Genomic DNA, 14,046 nt, shown 5'->3' on the forward strand with positions numbered 1-14,046 from the left:
AAAAGCTAGGTCGAAGTTACATCATTGGAACGCAGCTAATTACGGCTAGTATCTGGAATTATATTATTCTCAGGTCAAAATGAGGCGAACCCAAGCTTCGACAAGACTTGTTGGCTCGTCCATTTGCTCCGCAACCTCATCGTTACATCATACCGCTGTATCCGATCTATAAACACCGCTGCATACACCGTATATCCCACTTTAGAGTACAAATAACATAATAATATTCCACTCATCAAACGGAATATCAACTATCCAAAAATGCCAGTTTCAAACATCCCCCTCTCCTACGCAACCTGCTCCCTCGGCACTACAGACACCCCCCTCCCCTCCAAACTATCCGCCCTCAGCAGCTCCGGCTTCACAGGAATCGAGCTCGCCTTCCCAGACCTTCTCTCCTACGCCTCAAGTCTACACAACAACAAATCCGTCTCTCCCGAATTCTACTCCGAACTCAGAACCGCCGCATCAGAGGTCGCAAAGCTATGCAAAGCCCACAACCTATCCATAATGATGCTGCAACCATTCTCGAATTTCGAGGGCTGGCCGCGCGGGTCCCCCGAGCGGGAGGACGCGTTTGCCCGTGCAAAGGGCTGGATTGGGATTATGGAGGCTGCAGGGACGGATATGTTGCAGGTGGGATCGACTGATACGCCGCTGGACAAGCTATCGGATTCGGCGTCGCTACGGGGTAATATCATCGAGGATCTGCGCGAGTTAGCGGGGTTACTAGAGGAGAAGGGTATGCGTCTCGCATACGAGAACTGGTGCTGGTCTTCGCATGCGCCGGACTGGAAGGATGTTTGGGAGATTGTGCGTGATGTGGACAGGGATAATGTCGGGCTTTGTCTGGATACGTTCCAGTCTGCGGGTGGGGAGTGGGGGGATCCGACGACGGTTTCTGGACGGGTTGGTGGTGTGAACCCGGGCTCTGAGGGGGAGAAGGAATTGAGTGGTCGGTTTGAGGAGAGTATGGCTGAGTTGGCGAGGGCTGTGCCAAGGGAGAAGATCTATTTGTTGCAGGTGTCTGATGCGTATGTGCCTGTTGCTCCGGGGTCTGAGTCTTCGACGAAGACGACGAAGCCGTTGGATGCGGGTGTTGTTGATGGGACGGCCCCGAGGGGGCGGTGGAGTCATGATTATAGACCTATGCCGTATGATGGTGGGTATTTGCCTATTGAGGCTGTGGGGACTGCTGTGCTGAAGACGGGGTTTAGGGGGTGGTTTTCTATGGAGATTTTCGATGGTGGGGAAGATGGGAGTGGGAAGGAGTATGAGCTGGGGGAGTTTGCGGGGAGGGCGAAGGTTAGTATGGGGAAGTTTATTGAGAATTGTGAGGCGCAGGTTTAGACGATGTATAAATAGTGTATTGATATCAGAAAACCTAATGCAGTCATGACTTTTTTTCGTCAAATAGTAAGAAAAGAAAAACGCCAGATTATATGCAATGTGAAGTCAAACATGACAGACGTAACAAATGGGGAATAGTAAACGACCTGCTAAAAGACGCCTGTAGCAGCCTACTCGTTGCTGGGGTAGGTGACCTTGTACGTCGGGACGAACTCCTCCTTGATCGAGCGCAAGCTGACGAAGCGGGAGAGCAGGTTTCCGCTACCAGCCTTGTCGTTGGTACCACTGGCACGGGCGCCACCGAAAGGCTGCTGGCCAACAACGGCACCGGTGCTCTTGCAGTTGATGTAGAAGTTACCGGCGGCGTTGCGGAGGGCTTCATTCGCCACTTCAAGGGCCTCTCGGTCCTGAGAGAACACGGAACCAGTCAGGCCATATTCACCGGTCTGGTCAATCTTCTCGGCGATACGAGCGAATTCGGCCTCGGTGGCATCGCTGTAGGTGTGGATGACGAGGACGGGGCCGAAGAGCTCGCGAGTGATAAGAGGGTGGTCGGGGTTGGATGTGCGGTAGACGGTGGGCTGGATGTACCAGCCCTTGGAAGAGTCATAGGTGCCTCCAGCAACCAGCTCAAGCTCGGGGTCGTTCTTGGCTTCGTCGATGACCTTGCTGAGCTTGTTGAACGATGCCTCGTGGATAACGGGACCGCAGAAGTTAGAGAATTCAGAAGGAGGGCCGACCTTCAAGTTCTTGGTCTCAGTAGCGACCTGCTCCACGAACTCATCGGCGATAGAGGCAGCCACGTATGCGCGCGATGTAGCACTGCACTTCTGGCCTTGGAATTCGAACGCGCCACGAACGGTCTGGACAGCGGCATTGCGCACGTCGGCCGACTTGTGAATAAGGTGGAAGTTCTTGCCGCCAGTTTCTCCGACAATGCGAGGGTAGCTGCGGTACTTGCCAGCCGCAACTCCAGTGGAGATCTGACCATACAGGTTGCGGAAAACGTTGGTGCTACCGGTGAAGTGGAGAGCAGCGAAGTCGGGGTGGTCAAGAACAGTCTTGGTCACCTCTTCGGCTTCACCAGGAACAAACTGGATAACGTTCTTGGGCAGACCTGCCTCGAGCAGGATCTGGTGGACGAGCCAGTTGGACGCAATGGCAGATGGAGAAGGCTTCCAGATGACAACGTTACCCATCAGTGCAGGAGCACCAGCCAAGTTACCACCAATGGCGGTAAAGTTGAAGGGACTGATAGCATAGACGAATCCCTCCAGAGGGCGGTATTCAACGCGGCTATTCCCGTTAGCATTCATTTTCTTTTTACCAAGTCGTATGTTACATTGAACTTACTTCCAAACACCAGGCGCATTGTGCACGGGCTGCTGCGCATACAGATCCTCAGCATACTTGACACCAAAGCGGAAGAAGTCAATGAGCTCGGCTGCGGAGTCGATCTCTGCCTGCCAGGCATTCTTGCCCTGGCCGTGCATAGTGAGAGCCATCACATCGTAGCGGTACTTTGTGGAGATCAAGTCGGCCGCCTTGAGGAAAACACTGGCACGATCAGCGAACGGAGTCGAGGCCCATGACTTGCGAGCTTCGAGAGCGGACGCGATAGCCGCTTCAACGTCTCTGGCCGTTGCGTTGGAGTAAGTTGCCACCGGGCCGTGAGAGGCGGGGTTCGATTGTGTGAACGATTCAGAAGCTTTGATCTGGTATTATTAGTTTCTTGCTTCCTCTCTAAGAATGGAAGCTACGGCGAAATCTTTTCTTACCTCCTGTCCGGCGATAACTAGAGGAACGCTGAGAGGAGCATTCTGCTGTGAGCGAGCCAAAGCATCTTGGAGAGCTTTCCGGTCAGGAGAGCCAGGAGTGTAATGTTTCTACCATATAATTAGCAAGGTCGATTTACAGCAACAACAGATGTTCTCACGTTTGGCTCATTGTCGATGCGAGGAACCTTGAAGGTGGCGTACGAGGCAGTCTTTGTACGGGACAAGGCGGAGGAAACAGTAGTTCTGGCGGCAGGGAGACCCCTCGCGCGGAGCAGCAGCGACGATTGCATTATGTATCTCTCTTTTCGTGAAATGAATACGATATTGAAAGAGAGGAAGTTGAAGAGGAGAGGTGAGGAGAGCAAACACGGCGGAATGCAGGCATGCGGGGAAGCTCCCGTGATTTAAAGCTGCCGGTTACCACCGGTGTTGCAGGGCGCGTTTCTGCGCCAATCGCATATTTGGAGACGGTCAGAATATTCAGCCGTCTTTTCCATGGAAAACTTCGCCCCGCAACTGCAATGCGACTCGTGAGTCGTTTCCGCCGGTCAGTCTCAGTCGGGAATCTACAGTACATGCCGGGGTGCTCCCGGTGGGACTGACCGGGCCGGATCTCCAGTGGCACCCGCCACATTCTTTATTGTGTTTGTATACAACAATACGGATGGGCATCCGATACATTAATCATCGGCTGCTATTCTGATTGTCGATATTGTATTTTCCTGAAGATTTGCTTTGGTTTGTTTCACATTCCTGTCCAGCTTCGCACTCGGTGCTTCACGATCTACATACAATATATATACCAGTGTATACTCCCCTCATTATTAACGGGTGCTCACGAGTTAATAACGAAGAGAAAGCTCGAAAACCGTAAAGCCTAGCTCATAGTAAATCTACAATGTGAAGCAGCTATATGATGATCATTCCTGAAGCAGTGACTTGTTAACGCTTATCTACCTCTCAACAGCCCCTTTTGCTAAGGCTAGCAGCAGCATAGCAAAAAACTGGTGATTTGTAGCCGGCAACAAACCCAATGCCATCTTTTTTCGATGCTCCGTGTCCGTGGCAAATGGAGGAGGCATCCCCCTCCATGATCTTAGCTGACGGGGTACCCATCTTAGCGATGTCGAAGTAGAATGTGAGATGGGGATACAAGTGCATCCCAGGGCATACTCCAGATTGAGTCAACGACCTACTTACCATTACACCATGAGATAAGGTTAATATTACACATTAATGGTTGTGCGGAATGCTAATCCTATTGGCTTCTGGTATTTTAAGCATCGTCAAGGGTGATATGGGCCCGGGGAGGTCGTGGGACGTGGTGTGTCCAGTTAGTGTCCGATTTGGGTAAATGGACAGGACTGCCCTGGGCCCCTGACTGCAGAGGGAACCGGGACTCGGAGAAAGTACCAGCGATAATGTGTTAGTGTGGTGATGTGATTTCACTGGCGCTGGGGACTAGGCATTGTCGAGTAGTAGTACTTAGCCAAATGTAAGATAGACACCTCCTCACAGCTGTCCTTGCATAGTGGCAAGTAACAACAAATACAGATTTGGAGGCATTCGTACGTCCCTGCAACATTCTACAGGGATCTGTACGATGTAGATAGACTCTGGAATCCTCTCCGCAAACTGACCGCACGGCGCAGTGTGAATGATCCCTACTAGAATCTGCCACTAAACAAAAGCTTGGCATTTGGTGAGTGTCCTGCGAAACTGATTGGATCAGAATGGGAGATCAGCCAGATAGCGTGGGTGTGGATAGGCCGGTCGGAGATTGACCGACAAGAAGTCGACAACTCGACATGGAAGCTGGAACTTTGAAGGAAGGAATCTGACCCACTGAGCCAGGCCATCAGCAAACCAGAGACAGGGGATAACTTAGATAAGACGGCGCGCAGGTCGCCTCCCACTGCAGCAACCGGGCCGGTCAGAAAACTCCATCCGGTGGAGTCTGAGGGCACCGGCCCGTGGACCGGCGCTGTCTGCAATGCTCAGTTGCTCACACACTAATACGTACTATCAAACCAGGATCTGGCACGCAATCCGAGATAACAACTGCCGGTCCGTGCTATGCATAAGACCTTGCTTTTGATTGCTTTCCCTTCGGATGGGTCTCCGGGGAGAAAAAAAAAATCTTTTACTCATAGAAACTCGACAATCACAGCCATTTCGGCCGAGCACGACCCATCTTCCCCATCTTGTGAATAATTCTCCAGCTTAGCAAATCGGTAGATCTGGCGCAGGCGCTCACCGGCTCCTGGCAGGGTTGGAATGGCACGCGGACAGGATCTTGCCTGTGTAACAGCTTGCCGGTTCAGGGCGGCTTGTACCGGCTAATGTCACCTGAACCATATCTACTTCCCACCTATTGCCATAACACATATTACTCTACACCACCTTCAATAGACTTCAAATATTCTCAGTTATCCTTATCATCCAGAAATACCTCCCATATCTACACCTATCCTTCCAAGAGAACAAACACCTACCCCTCTCTGCAGCCACAACCAGCATGAAGGCCGCCACCCCTCGCCCCTCGGTGCGGGCACTGTCTAGTATCACTCCACCGTCGTCTTATCAGACTGCAAGATTCGTCAGCCGAACAAGTAATGCGAAGTCGTCTCTCACAGCTGAGACCACGAACGGCCTCTGGCATCAGGCTCCCCAGTCTCCCAAGAAGCCATCGGCCTCGCCACTTGCGAAGCTGCCACTCTCTTCCGTCCTCCGCTCGCTACTGATCCTCTCCGTCTCCTCATCTTCTGTGCTTTTGAAGCCATGCATCTACACTCTTTCCGCTCTCGCGCACCCTAAGACGGCTATTCTAGATGTCGCGAAGAACCCCTTCTTGAACCTGCTCGTCAAGCACACTCTATACAAGCAGTTCAACGCCGGCGAGAACAAGCTCGAAGTCCAGCGCTCCATCAACGCAATCAAACACTTGGGATACCGCGGAGTACTCCTCGGTTACGCCCGTGAAGTCCTGGTGGGCGAATCTAACGCAGACCCCCGCGATGAGAAGGCCAGCCGGCAGGAGATCCGGATGTGGCTGGACGGCACCCTCCAGACCGTAGACATGGCTCAGGAAGGTGACTTTGTGGCCTTGAAGTAAGTTACCCACTTCTCTCTATGCTCGAATCGAAACCTCATCTAACAAACAAAAAGGTTCACTGGTATGGGCGTCCAAGCACTCGAGTACCTCCAGAAGCAGGCTGCTCCCTCGGAGTTCATGGATGAATCAATCAAGCAAATCTGCGATCTCGCCGTCTCGCGAAACGTGCGGTTGCTCGTAGATGCAGAGGAGCAGGCTGTGCAGCCAGGAATTGAAGAGTGGGCGATGAGGTACCAAAAGTACTGCAACTCGCGCACTCCTGGCCATGCTGTCTTCTACAACACTTACCAGGCATACCTGTGCTCCACCCCCACCACGCTCGCCAGACACCTCGAAATTTCTCGCCAGGAAGGCTACACGTTGGGAGTCAAGCTCGTCCGTGGCGCTTACTTGAAAACCGAACCTCGACACTTGATCTGGGCTAAGAAGGAAGAAACTGATGAATGCTATGATGGCGTCGTTGATGCTCTTCTCACCCGTCGTTACAATGGGATGCTGAAGTCCGCCTCTGCTGAACATGCCACCGAGCTTCCACCTGTCAATGTCATCATCGCCACGCACAACCGGGAGTCTGTCCGCAAGGCACACGCTCTTCGTCTCGAGCAGGCTAGCCGGGGCCAGAACTCCAATGTGGATCTCAGCTACGCTCAGCTGCAGGGAATGGCCGACGAGATCAGCTGCGAACTGCTGCAGGGCTTCCAGAGCGCCGAAGCCGAGACGGCTAAGACCCAGCCCACTGAATCCCCGAATGTGTACAAGCTTCTTACCTGGGGCTCCGTCAAGGAATGCATGGGTTTCTTGCTCCGCCGGGCAGTGGAGAACACTGAGGCAGTTGGACGCACAAAGGAATCGCAGGAGGCGATGTTCAGCGAACTCAAGCGCAGGGCTCGCCTCGCCTTTCGCTCCAGCAACTGAGTCATAGATCGGCTTACTTTGTTTGTTTGATTTTGTCCTGGTATAGTTCAGGACTTGAGCGGCGTCGGTGGTGATTCTCTAGATTTACGAAATGCATTTAGATAGCGTCAGCATTGCAGCTTATGATAATGACATGAACATTTTTATTCACCTTCGAATAGCCCCAGTATCTTGACTCCAGTCTGTCGTACCATTTGCGTTGATATGCTGTGCCTTGGTCTGGACCGAGTGTAGCCGTTATCCCTAACTCCGACATCGCTGTGATCTCCGTCTCCCCCACCATCTTCTCCAAGTCAATATATTACAATCCCAGCCTCTGCATGTGTAACAACCAGACTCAACTAAACAAGCAAGTCTACACAAACCCACCATGCATCTCCTCCCAGAACCTGCAGTCGCCCAAATCCTTCGCCAACTCACACAGCCCCAATGTCTCTCCTTCCTACAGACCCTAGACGAAGCCCTCGTCACGGTCTCAGCTCAATCCACCACCCCAGAAAATGAGCGCCTTGTCCACCAACCTCTGCGCACAGCAATCACCTCCAAGACAGGCGACCTGTCCCTCTTCATGCCTGTCTCCAATACCGCCAGCACAGGCGCCAAGATCGTCACCGTCTCCAAATCCCACGGCGTCCTAGGCGTCATCAACATCTTCTCCCCAAAAGGCGAGCTCCTGGGCCTCCTTAGCGCCGCTGAGGTCACCGCCTTCCGGACAGCGCTCACAATTATGTCGCTGTTTGTTCGAGCCTCTTCTCTGAAACGGGAGAATATTGTTATTCTCGGCTCCGGGCGCCAGGCGGAATGGCATTCGCGGTTGGCACTCCTCTTACTACCCGGCCAGATCCGCAGAATCACTTTCGTCAACCGCGGCCGCAAGCGTCTTGAGGAATTGGAGCGCGATGTTATCACTGACCTGAGGCGCACGTATCCTGAAGTCACGATGAGCACGCTAGCGAAGGAAGGGACAGGGGACTACGACGAGCGTCTCCGGTCTGAATTAAGTCTCAGCGATGTGATATTCAGCTGCACGCCGTCGACGGAGCCGAACTTCCCTTATGCCTACTTACAGCAGCAGCAGCCCGTCAAGCAGAGATTCATCTCGCTTATTGGCTCGTACAGGCCGCATATGCAAGAGATTGACTCGCAGACGCTGCTTTCGGGCGGCGGGAAGGTTTATGTTGATTCGAGGGAGGCTTGTCTTGAGGAGTCTGGGGAGCTCATTCTTGCGGGAGTGAAAGGGGAGCAGCTTATTGAGCTTGGGGAGTTGTATCAGGGTCAGGAGCTGGGTGGGACGATCAAGGAGCTGAGGCCTGTGGAGGTGTCTGAGGGGTGCAATGTGGTGATTAAGGTTGTGGGAATGGGGATTATGGATTTGGTTACTGGGAAGAAGTTGCTGGATGTTGGGAAAGAGAGGGGAATCGGAATGGAGGTTGATGGGTTCTAGGCAGGGGTATAAAATCTATTATGTTTACCGTGCATAGATGTCGCTTTATCAAATTCGGAAGGCGTTCCGATAGAAAGAGGAAGCCACCGCCGAGGACAAATATATATTCACTGCTCAATCTTAGAAGTAACCTGAGTTTGGAAAACAAAGACCGACTCCAGTAGGCCCGACTATGCCTAAAGAAAGATTGTATTAAACCAATACCCATAAAGTTAGAATAAAAGCAGCCGAGAAGAATGCAGCCTATAGTAGCATACATCCAGTGTAAATGGGCAGACCTGGATTTCGAAATTCGCAAACCATAAAAACAGTCTACAACACAGATGTTGAGAAAACTGAACCATAAAATCAATTGCCTTCAATAGGTATAGGTACCAGTATTTAACAAGGATTAGGATGGGGACTATGAAACGCAGATCTTTCTGGAAGCCGGCAAGGAAGCGGTCATAGATGGGGCTGAGGGGAACCGTTTATCAGCGAGCGGAGTCGGATAAGAAATCCCTGGTTATTCTCTTGCAATTCCACCATCTCTCCTCTCCGCCACGCTCTTTCGCACGCTCCCACAACCCACCCTTGCTCGATTTACCCTACGATGATCCAGAGCACGCACCCCCCTTGATCCTCTACTATCATGGACGAGGCTCCATCTACACCCGCTGGCACCGGCCAGCAAAAACGACCCCGCGTTTCGGAGGAAAACCGCAAAAGGGCGGTGCGAGCGTGAGTCGCCCCCCAGCCGGCATGCGACCTTGTTCCGGGTCTTTCGGTTTCGCGTTCACCACACTTTTATTCTCACGACTAACTCTATTTGCTGCGCTAGCTGCGATGGCTGTCGTCGCGTAAAAGAGAAATGTGAAGGGGGCGTTCCCTGCCGTCGGTGCCTTCGATATCGCCGCCAGTGTGTCTTCACGCACGCCGATCAAGCGGAGAAGCCCTCGCGCTCGTCATCTGTCTCGTAAGTCGGCCAAATTATCAATGAGGAATATAGGTTGTGGACGGATGCTTACAGAGGTGATTGAATTATAGATTGCTGGAACGAACCGCCGCACGCAGCCGCCATGACATGCTTGAGGCTGAGAGAATCCGATGCATGGAACGGATACTACAGCATTATGTGCCGAATATTTCTCTCGATATTCAGTCGCTTCGGAAGACTGCGGAGGAGTTGAAGAGTAAACATCGTACTTCTGACTCGGAGGGAGGTCCGTCGGTCGTGCTGGAAAGCGAGGAGCTTGATGATCTGGCGATCGATGATGAAGATTTCACTATCAAGGCTTTGCCGGATAATACAATGCGTATGTTGATTGCTCATGGCTGAGATGACCCTCCAACTGGAGGCATTGTTGGTGTTTTGCTGTGAACAACTTTACTAACTCTTCGACAGAGTACTCGGGCGAATTCTCCTACCTGAACTTTTCTATGAAGATTAGGAAGAAAATTGACGAGTGGATGAAGGCTGAAACACCAGAGGTATGTCGGTCGCCATTCTTCCCGCAGACCTTGCTGACCCTTCCAGGTCTCTACCGAAAGTGAACCCTTTGAAGAGCGGTGGCGGGCAACGCAATTGCAGTCTGGAGCTGTTGTATCTGCGTCTGTTACGTGCCTACCACCCCGGTTTGTAGCCGACTTCTTGGTGCAGATGTTCTTCAAATACGCCCAGACAAATAACTTCTACGTTGAAGAGGACTGGCTCAAAGATAAACTCAACCTTTGCTATATAAACCCTGCAAGTCTTTCGTGCAATGACGCCGGTGCAGTCTGCTCTATTTTGATGGTTCTTGCGATTGGAACACAATTCGCGCACATGGAGTCAGCGACTCCAGTGAACCGCGTATCGTCCAGCTCTACTGATACCGATGACCACGGTTTCTCTGAGGACGAGGTTGGCTTGACATTTTATCAATTCGCCTCTAAATTGCTCCCTGATATTATTGCCTCGGCGTCGATTCGCAGTGTACAGGCTTGCTTGTTGATTGGTACATACCTATTACCTCTTGATACTTCGGGCCTTTGTTACACTTACTTTGGCCTTGCCCTGAAGATGGCGATTCAAAACGGCATGCACAGAAAATACAGTGGCTCAGGACTTCCACCTCATATGATCGAACTTCGGAATAGGGTATTTTGGACGGCTTATACTATTGAAAAGTGAGCTCCCTTCACCTTGCCTTTTGGATACATGCTAATAATCCATCCTCAGGCGAGTCAGTATTCTCCACGGGAGACCGGTCTCTCTATCTGATACGGACGTGGACGCTGCACTACCCGTTGACTTTCCAGCACTAATGCCACGGGGCCAAGCTTCCAACCATACCAATATGATAACCCTGATTACTTTAACACTGAAGCTTGGTGAGGTTTCAAATGAGATGTAAGAATTCTTAATCTCCCTTCAAATGACAAGCTGACAAATTGAAGATGTACTCTCCGAAAATGCCGCAAGAACCAACAGCCAGATTGCCTCGAAAGATTACTCAATCTACGCAAACACCTAGTTGATTGGTGGAACACTTTACCAGAAGAGACCAATTGTCGGGACCTAAATCCAACAGGGCCTCTGTTTCGATCGAATGTACACCTGAAATTGGATTACTGCCTCACTCGAATTTTCTTGGGACGACCGTTCCTATTCAGCAGCATGAAGGGGTTCTTCTCAGCCGCATTCCAAATTTCTCCCCTAAAAATGAATTCTGGCGTCTCCAAGAATCGGTCAACGCTGGTCACAGACTGTGTTGAAGCAGCTCTAGAAATCATCGACCTCTGCCGCCTACTTCGGGATGAAACGGGTCTTGCTCGTGCATCCTTCACAGAATTTAGCTCCTGCCGTGCTGCACTACTGGTCATTCTCGCTCAGAGCTTGACCAAACGCACAGAAAGACTCCGCGAAGCTCTACAGAAGGGCATGGGGCTCATCAAGATCATGTCTATGGGCGTCGGATCTGCTCGATCTGCCGTAAGTGTCATTGAGGCTCTAGAAAGAGCCATATCCCGTCTCGAAGAATATAGTGCCTCTCAAGGAACCAGCCAGTCAGGGTCTCATGAGTCCGCATACGACCGCTTTAAAAACTGGGAAATGCTCTGGAAAACCGGTCCACTTTCGCCAGATGCCCATACCTTCCAAGAGCCGTATCCCCCTGATGGGAACGGCGTTCATCCACCTGGCCTGACACCCGCTCCAGGGTCCATTAGTCAAAGTGAGATGCAGGATCCAACCGTATCACATCCTGATATTACCTCCCCCTCTGATTTCTTAACACCTCATACGTTTTCGCAAATGCCGCATATTGGGCTCGATCATTTCGTGTCGAATCTTCCTCAGGAACTTAATGAATTTACGGCAATTCCTTGCTTCGAGACGGAGACACAGCAGGGGCTTCCTGGGGAAATAAAACCAGATAACTGGATGCAATTTTGATTCAGTTAAAAACTCTTATGTTACCTGGGCCTTTTGGCACTGGCTGTATCACATGAAGCTCTCTATAGTCTGCAGGTTCCTCTTCTACATTAGCATGGAGGTGCTTACGATTTTTGATATTTTGATATGTTCTTGGGGGTTCTTTATCTTTCCTGATTTTTATATATGCCAGCCAAGATACCTAGAGTGTCCCTTATACGCTCCCGTTTACTTCAAATAGTTAATGGAATATTTATTAGTCACATCAAACTTCATTATTATCAAATGGATATCACTATCAATCAAAAACGACCTTCTTACCCGAGAACGAAGCCGTGGACTTCTGTTCCTTTGCCTTCCTAGCCGCCTCCCAAGAAGGATGCAATGGTTTATTATCGTCAGGTTTCTTCTTACTCGGTCCGCCCCGAGTCTCTTTGCCGGTTCCACTCTGTCCAAACCTTTTCTCACTAACCACAGCCGTAGCATTAGATCCTGTGCCGAATTTCCGTCTCCCGCCGTCACCATCTCCTGTAGCACCCTTGCGAGGATCCCAACCACTGTCTCTGCCCTTCCTGCCGCCCTTCTGCTGCTCCTTGACGTGGTTCGCTGAAGCGCCATACTTCTTCTCCCAGAGTGCCCGTCGCGCCTGCTGGCCCATTCGGTTCTTCCGCTTCGGCTCCTCTTCGATTTCTTCTGGTTCGGATTCAGAGCCGGACCAGTACCCGCCCATCATAAGGGAGGGGAGGAAGGTTGTGCTTGTTGCTGGGGCTTTGGTTTGGGACTTGGGTTTCTTCGGTGGTGGGGATTGTGAGGGTGAGGGTGATAGAGAAATAGACATGTCGGAACGCGCAAGTTGTGCTTTTGACCTTGCGCGAAGTTGGTCGTCGTCCGAGGCACCGTCGTCATCGTCGTTATCTTCTGAGTCCGACGCCAGCCGTGCATCGAACCGCGAGTAACCCTCCTCATCACTCCCTGCGTCCCCCATGTCCACATCCCGTACACCGTCTCCGGACTCAGGCTCGGACTCGCTCCCAGAAACATCCAATTCGGCCCGCCGCTCGATATTCCCACTCTTCCCTGGCACAGCGCGATCTTCCTTCTCTGCCTTCGCGGAACTACCCTCCTTCCCTTTCTTCTTCCCTTGTGCCTCCTCTAGCTTAAATAGCCCCCTCAGCCCATCCATAATCCCCGGAAGCACATTCTTCACTGGATTCGACTTGAATAGTCTGGCTGTAACATTAGCCTCCTCTGTACTCTTTGGCCCCTCAACCGCGAGTTTCTTTGACTGCTTAAACCGGTAGAAAATAGGCGCTTCGGCTATCCGTTTCGTTTTAGCGAGTTGCTTGAAGAGGTACTTCTCTGCTGTAGCCGTTGGGTCTAGAGTCTATCGTAATAAAAGAAGTACAAGTTAACCCAGTTTACCGAATAAACTGAAAGAGAAAAAAAAAGGAATGCATACCTTCAAAATCGCAATCTCCGTTTCAATCCTCTTCGCCGTCTCCTCCGGGTTCGCGTTGGGCTTCGCATTCTCCGCCGGCGCCTTGGCTGTTTTTTGCCGTCGACCAAGCTTCTGCCTTTCGAATCCCCGGGCTGCCTTGAGTGCGCGCGAGAGCGTGGTAACACCGAAATCGAACTTTTGCTTTAGTCGGGCGGTTTGGAGCTTGAGGTTTGGGTTCTGGTGTTGGTTTTGCGACGGGGCGGTGTCCGTGAGGTCGGAGAGTTTGCGTTTCGGCATTTTTGGGGTATAAGTATCTGGGCTTATGTATTATTTTTCTCTCTCCGTTTGTTAGTACTGGCTGAAGAGAAGGGAGAAAGCCGAGAGTACTGTTGGTTGTGGTGGTGGTAAGGGGTTGGCGGCGGTTTTTTTTTTCTGGTTTGGCGCGCCAAGAGATTTTGATACTTTTCATGGGCGGGAATTTGACACAACTGAGAGATAAATAATACCGGGCTGCTCTGCCTGGATTACTAAAGAAAAAGAGGCATCTACGCTATAATTTGTGTGCGGATATTTAAGAAGTGCAGTGAATATGTTGTCCATGGGAAAACCATA

The 14,046-nt window shown here is 51.4% G+C and overlaps 6 protein-coding genes across 6 annotated transcripts; 4 read left to right on the forward strand and 2 right to left on the reverse strand.

Moving 5' to 3' along the window:
- Positions 1–261: 261 nt before the first annotated feature.
- On the forward strand, positions 262–1,350 carry APUU_21379S (sugar phosphate isomerase/epimerase family protein; the record flags this gene model as incomplete). The annotated part of the gene is made up of 1 exon (XM_041700124.1): positions 262–1,350. The coding sequence occupies one exon, from the start codon at positions 262–264 to the stop codon at positions 1,348–1,350; it is 1,089 nt and encodes a 362-aa protein (XP_041553141.1).
- A 170-nt stretch (positions 1,351–1,520) lies between these two features.
- On the reverse strand, positions 1,521–3,418 carry prnC (delta-1-pyrroline-5-carboxylate dehydrogenase prnC; the record flags this gene model as incomplete). The annotated part of the gene is made up of 4 exons (XM_041700125.1): positions 1,521–2,646; positions 2,704–3,065; positions 3,129–3,236; positions 3,287–3,418. 4 exons carry the CDS (start codon positions 3,416–3,418, stop codon positions 1,521–1,523), a joined length of 1,728 nt encoding a protein of 575 aa, XP_041553142.1.
- A 2,228-nt stretch (positions 3,419–5,646) lies between these two features.
- PUT1 (proline dehydrogenase family protein) lies at positions 5,647–7,158 on the forward strand (the record flags this gene model as incomplete). The annotated part of the gene is made up of 2 exons (XM_041700126.1): positions 5,647–6,239; positions 6,297–7,158. The coding sequence occupies 2 exons, from the start codon at positions 5,647–5,649 to the stop codon at positions 7,156–7,158; spliced, it is 1,455 nt and encodes a 484-aa protein (XP_041553143.1).
- Positions 7,159–7,528: 370 nt separating this feature from the next.
- APUU_21382S (putative proline utilization protein PrnX) lies at positions 7,529–8,602 on the forward strand (the record flags this gene model as incomplete). Its single annotated transcript, XM_041700127.1, has 1 exon — positions 7,529–8,602. The coding sequence occupies one exon, from the start codon at positions 7,529–7,531 to the stop codon at positions 8,600–8,602; it is 1,074 nt and encodes a 357-aa protein (XP_041553144.1).
- Positions 8,603–9,233: 631 nt separating this feature from the next.
- Positions 9,234–12,017, forward strand: APUU_21383S (Zn(II)2Cys6 transcription factor; the record flags this gene model as incomplete). The annotated part of the gene is made up of 7 exons (XM_041700128.1): positions 9,234–9,322; positions 9,423–9,557; positions 9,629–9,897; positions 9,987–10,072; positions 10,119–10,750; positions 10,803–10,973; positions 11,021–12,017. 7 exons carry the CDS (start codon positions 9,234–9,236, stop codon positions 12,015–12,017), a joined length of 2,379 nt encoding a protein of 792 aa, XP_041553145.1.
- A 277-nt stretch (positions 12,018–12,294) lies between these two features.
- APUU_21384A (BUD22 family protein) lies at positions 12,295–13,731 on the reverse strand (the record flags this gene model as incomplete). Its single annotated transcript, XM_041700130.1, has 2 exons — positions 12,295–13,380; positions 13,456–13,731. The coding sequence occupies 2 exons, from the start codon at positions 13,729–13,731 to the stop codon at positions 12,295–12,297; spliced, it is 1,362 nt and encodes a 453-aa protein (XP_041553146.1).
- Between the last annotated feature and the right edge of the window lie 315 nt (positions 13,732–14,046).

This window comes from Aspergillus puulaauensis, chromosome 2 (assembly GCF_016861865.1).
Source record: "Aspergillus puulaauensis MK2 DNA, chromosome 2, nearly complete sequence".
NCBI classification, from domain to species: Eukaryota; Fungi; Ascomycota; class Eurotiomycetes; order Eurotiales; family Aspergillaceae; genus Aspergillus; species Aspergillus puulaauensis.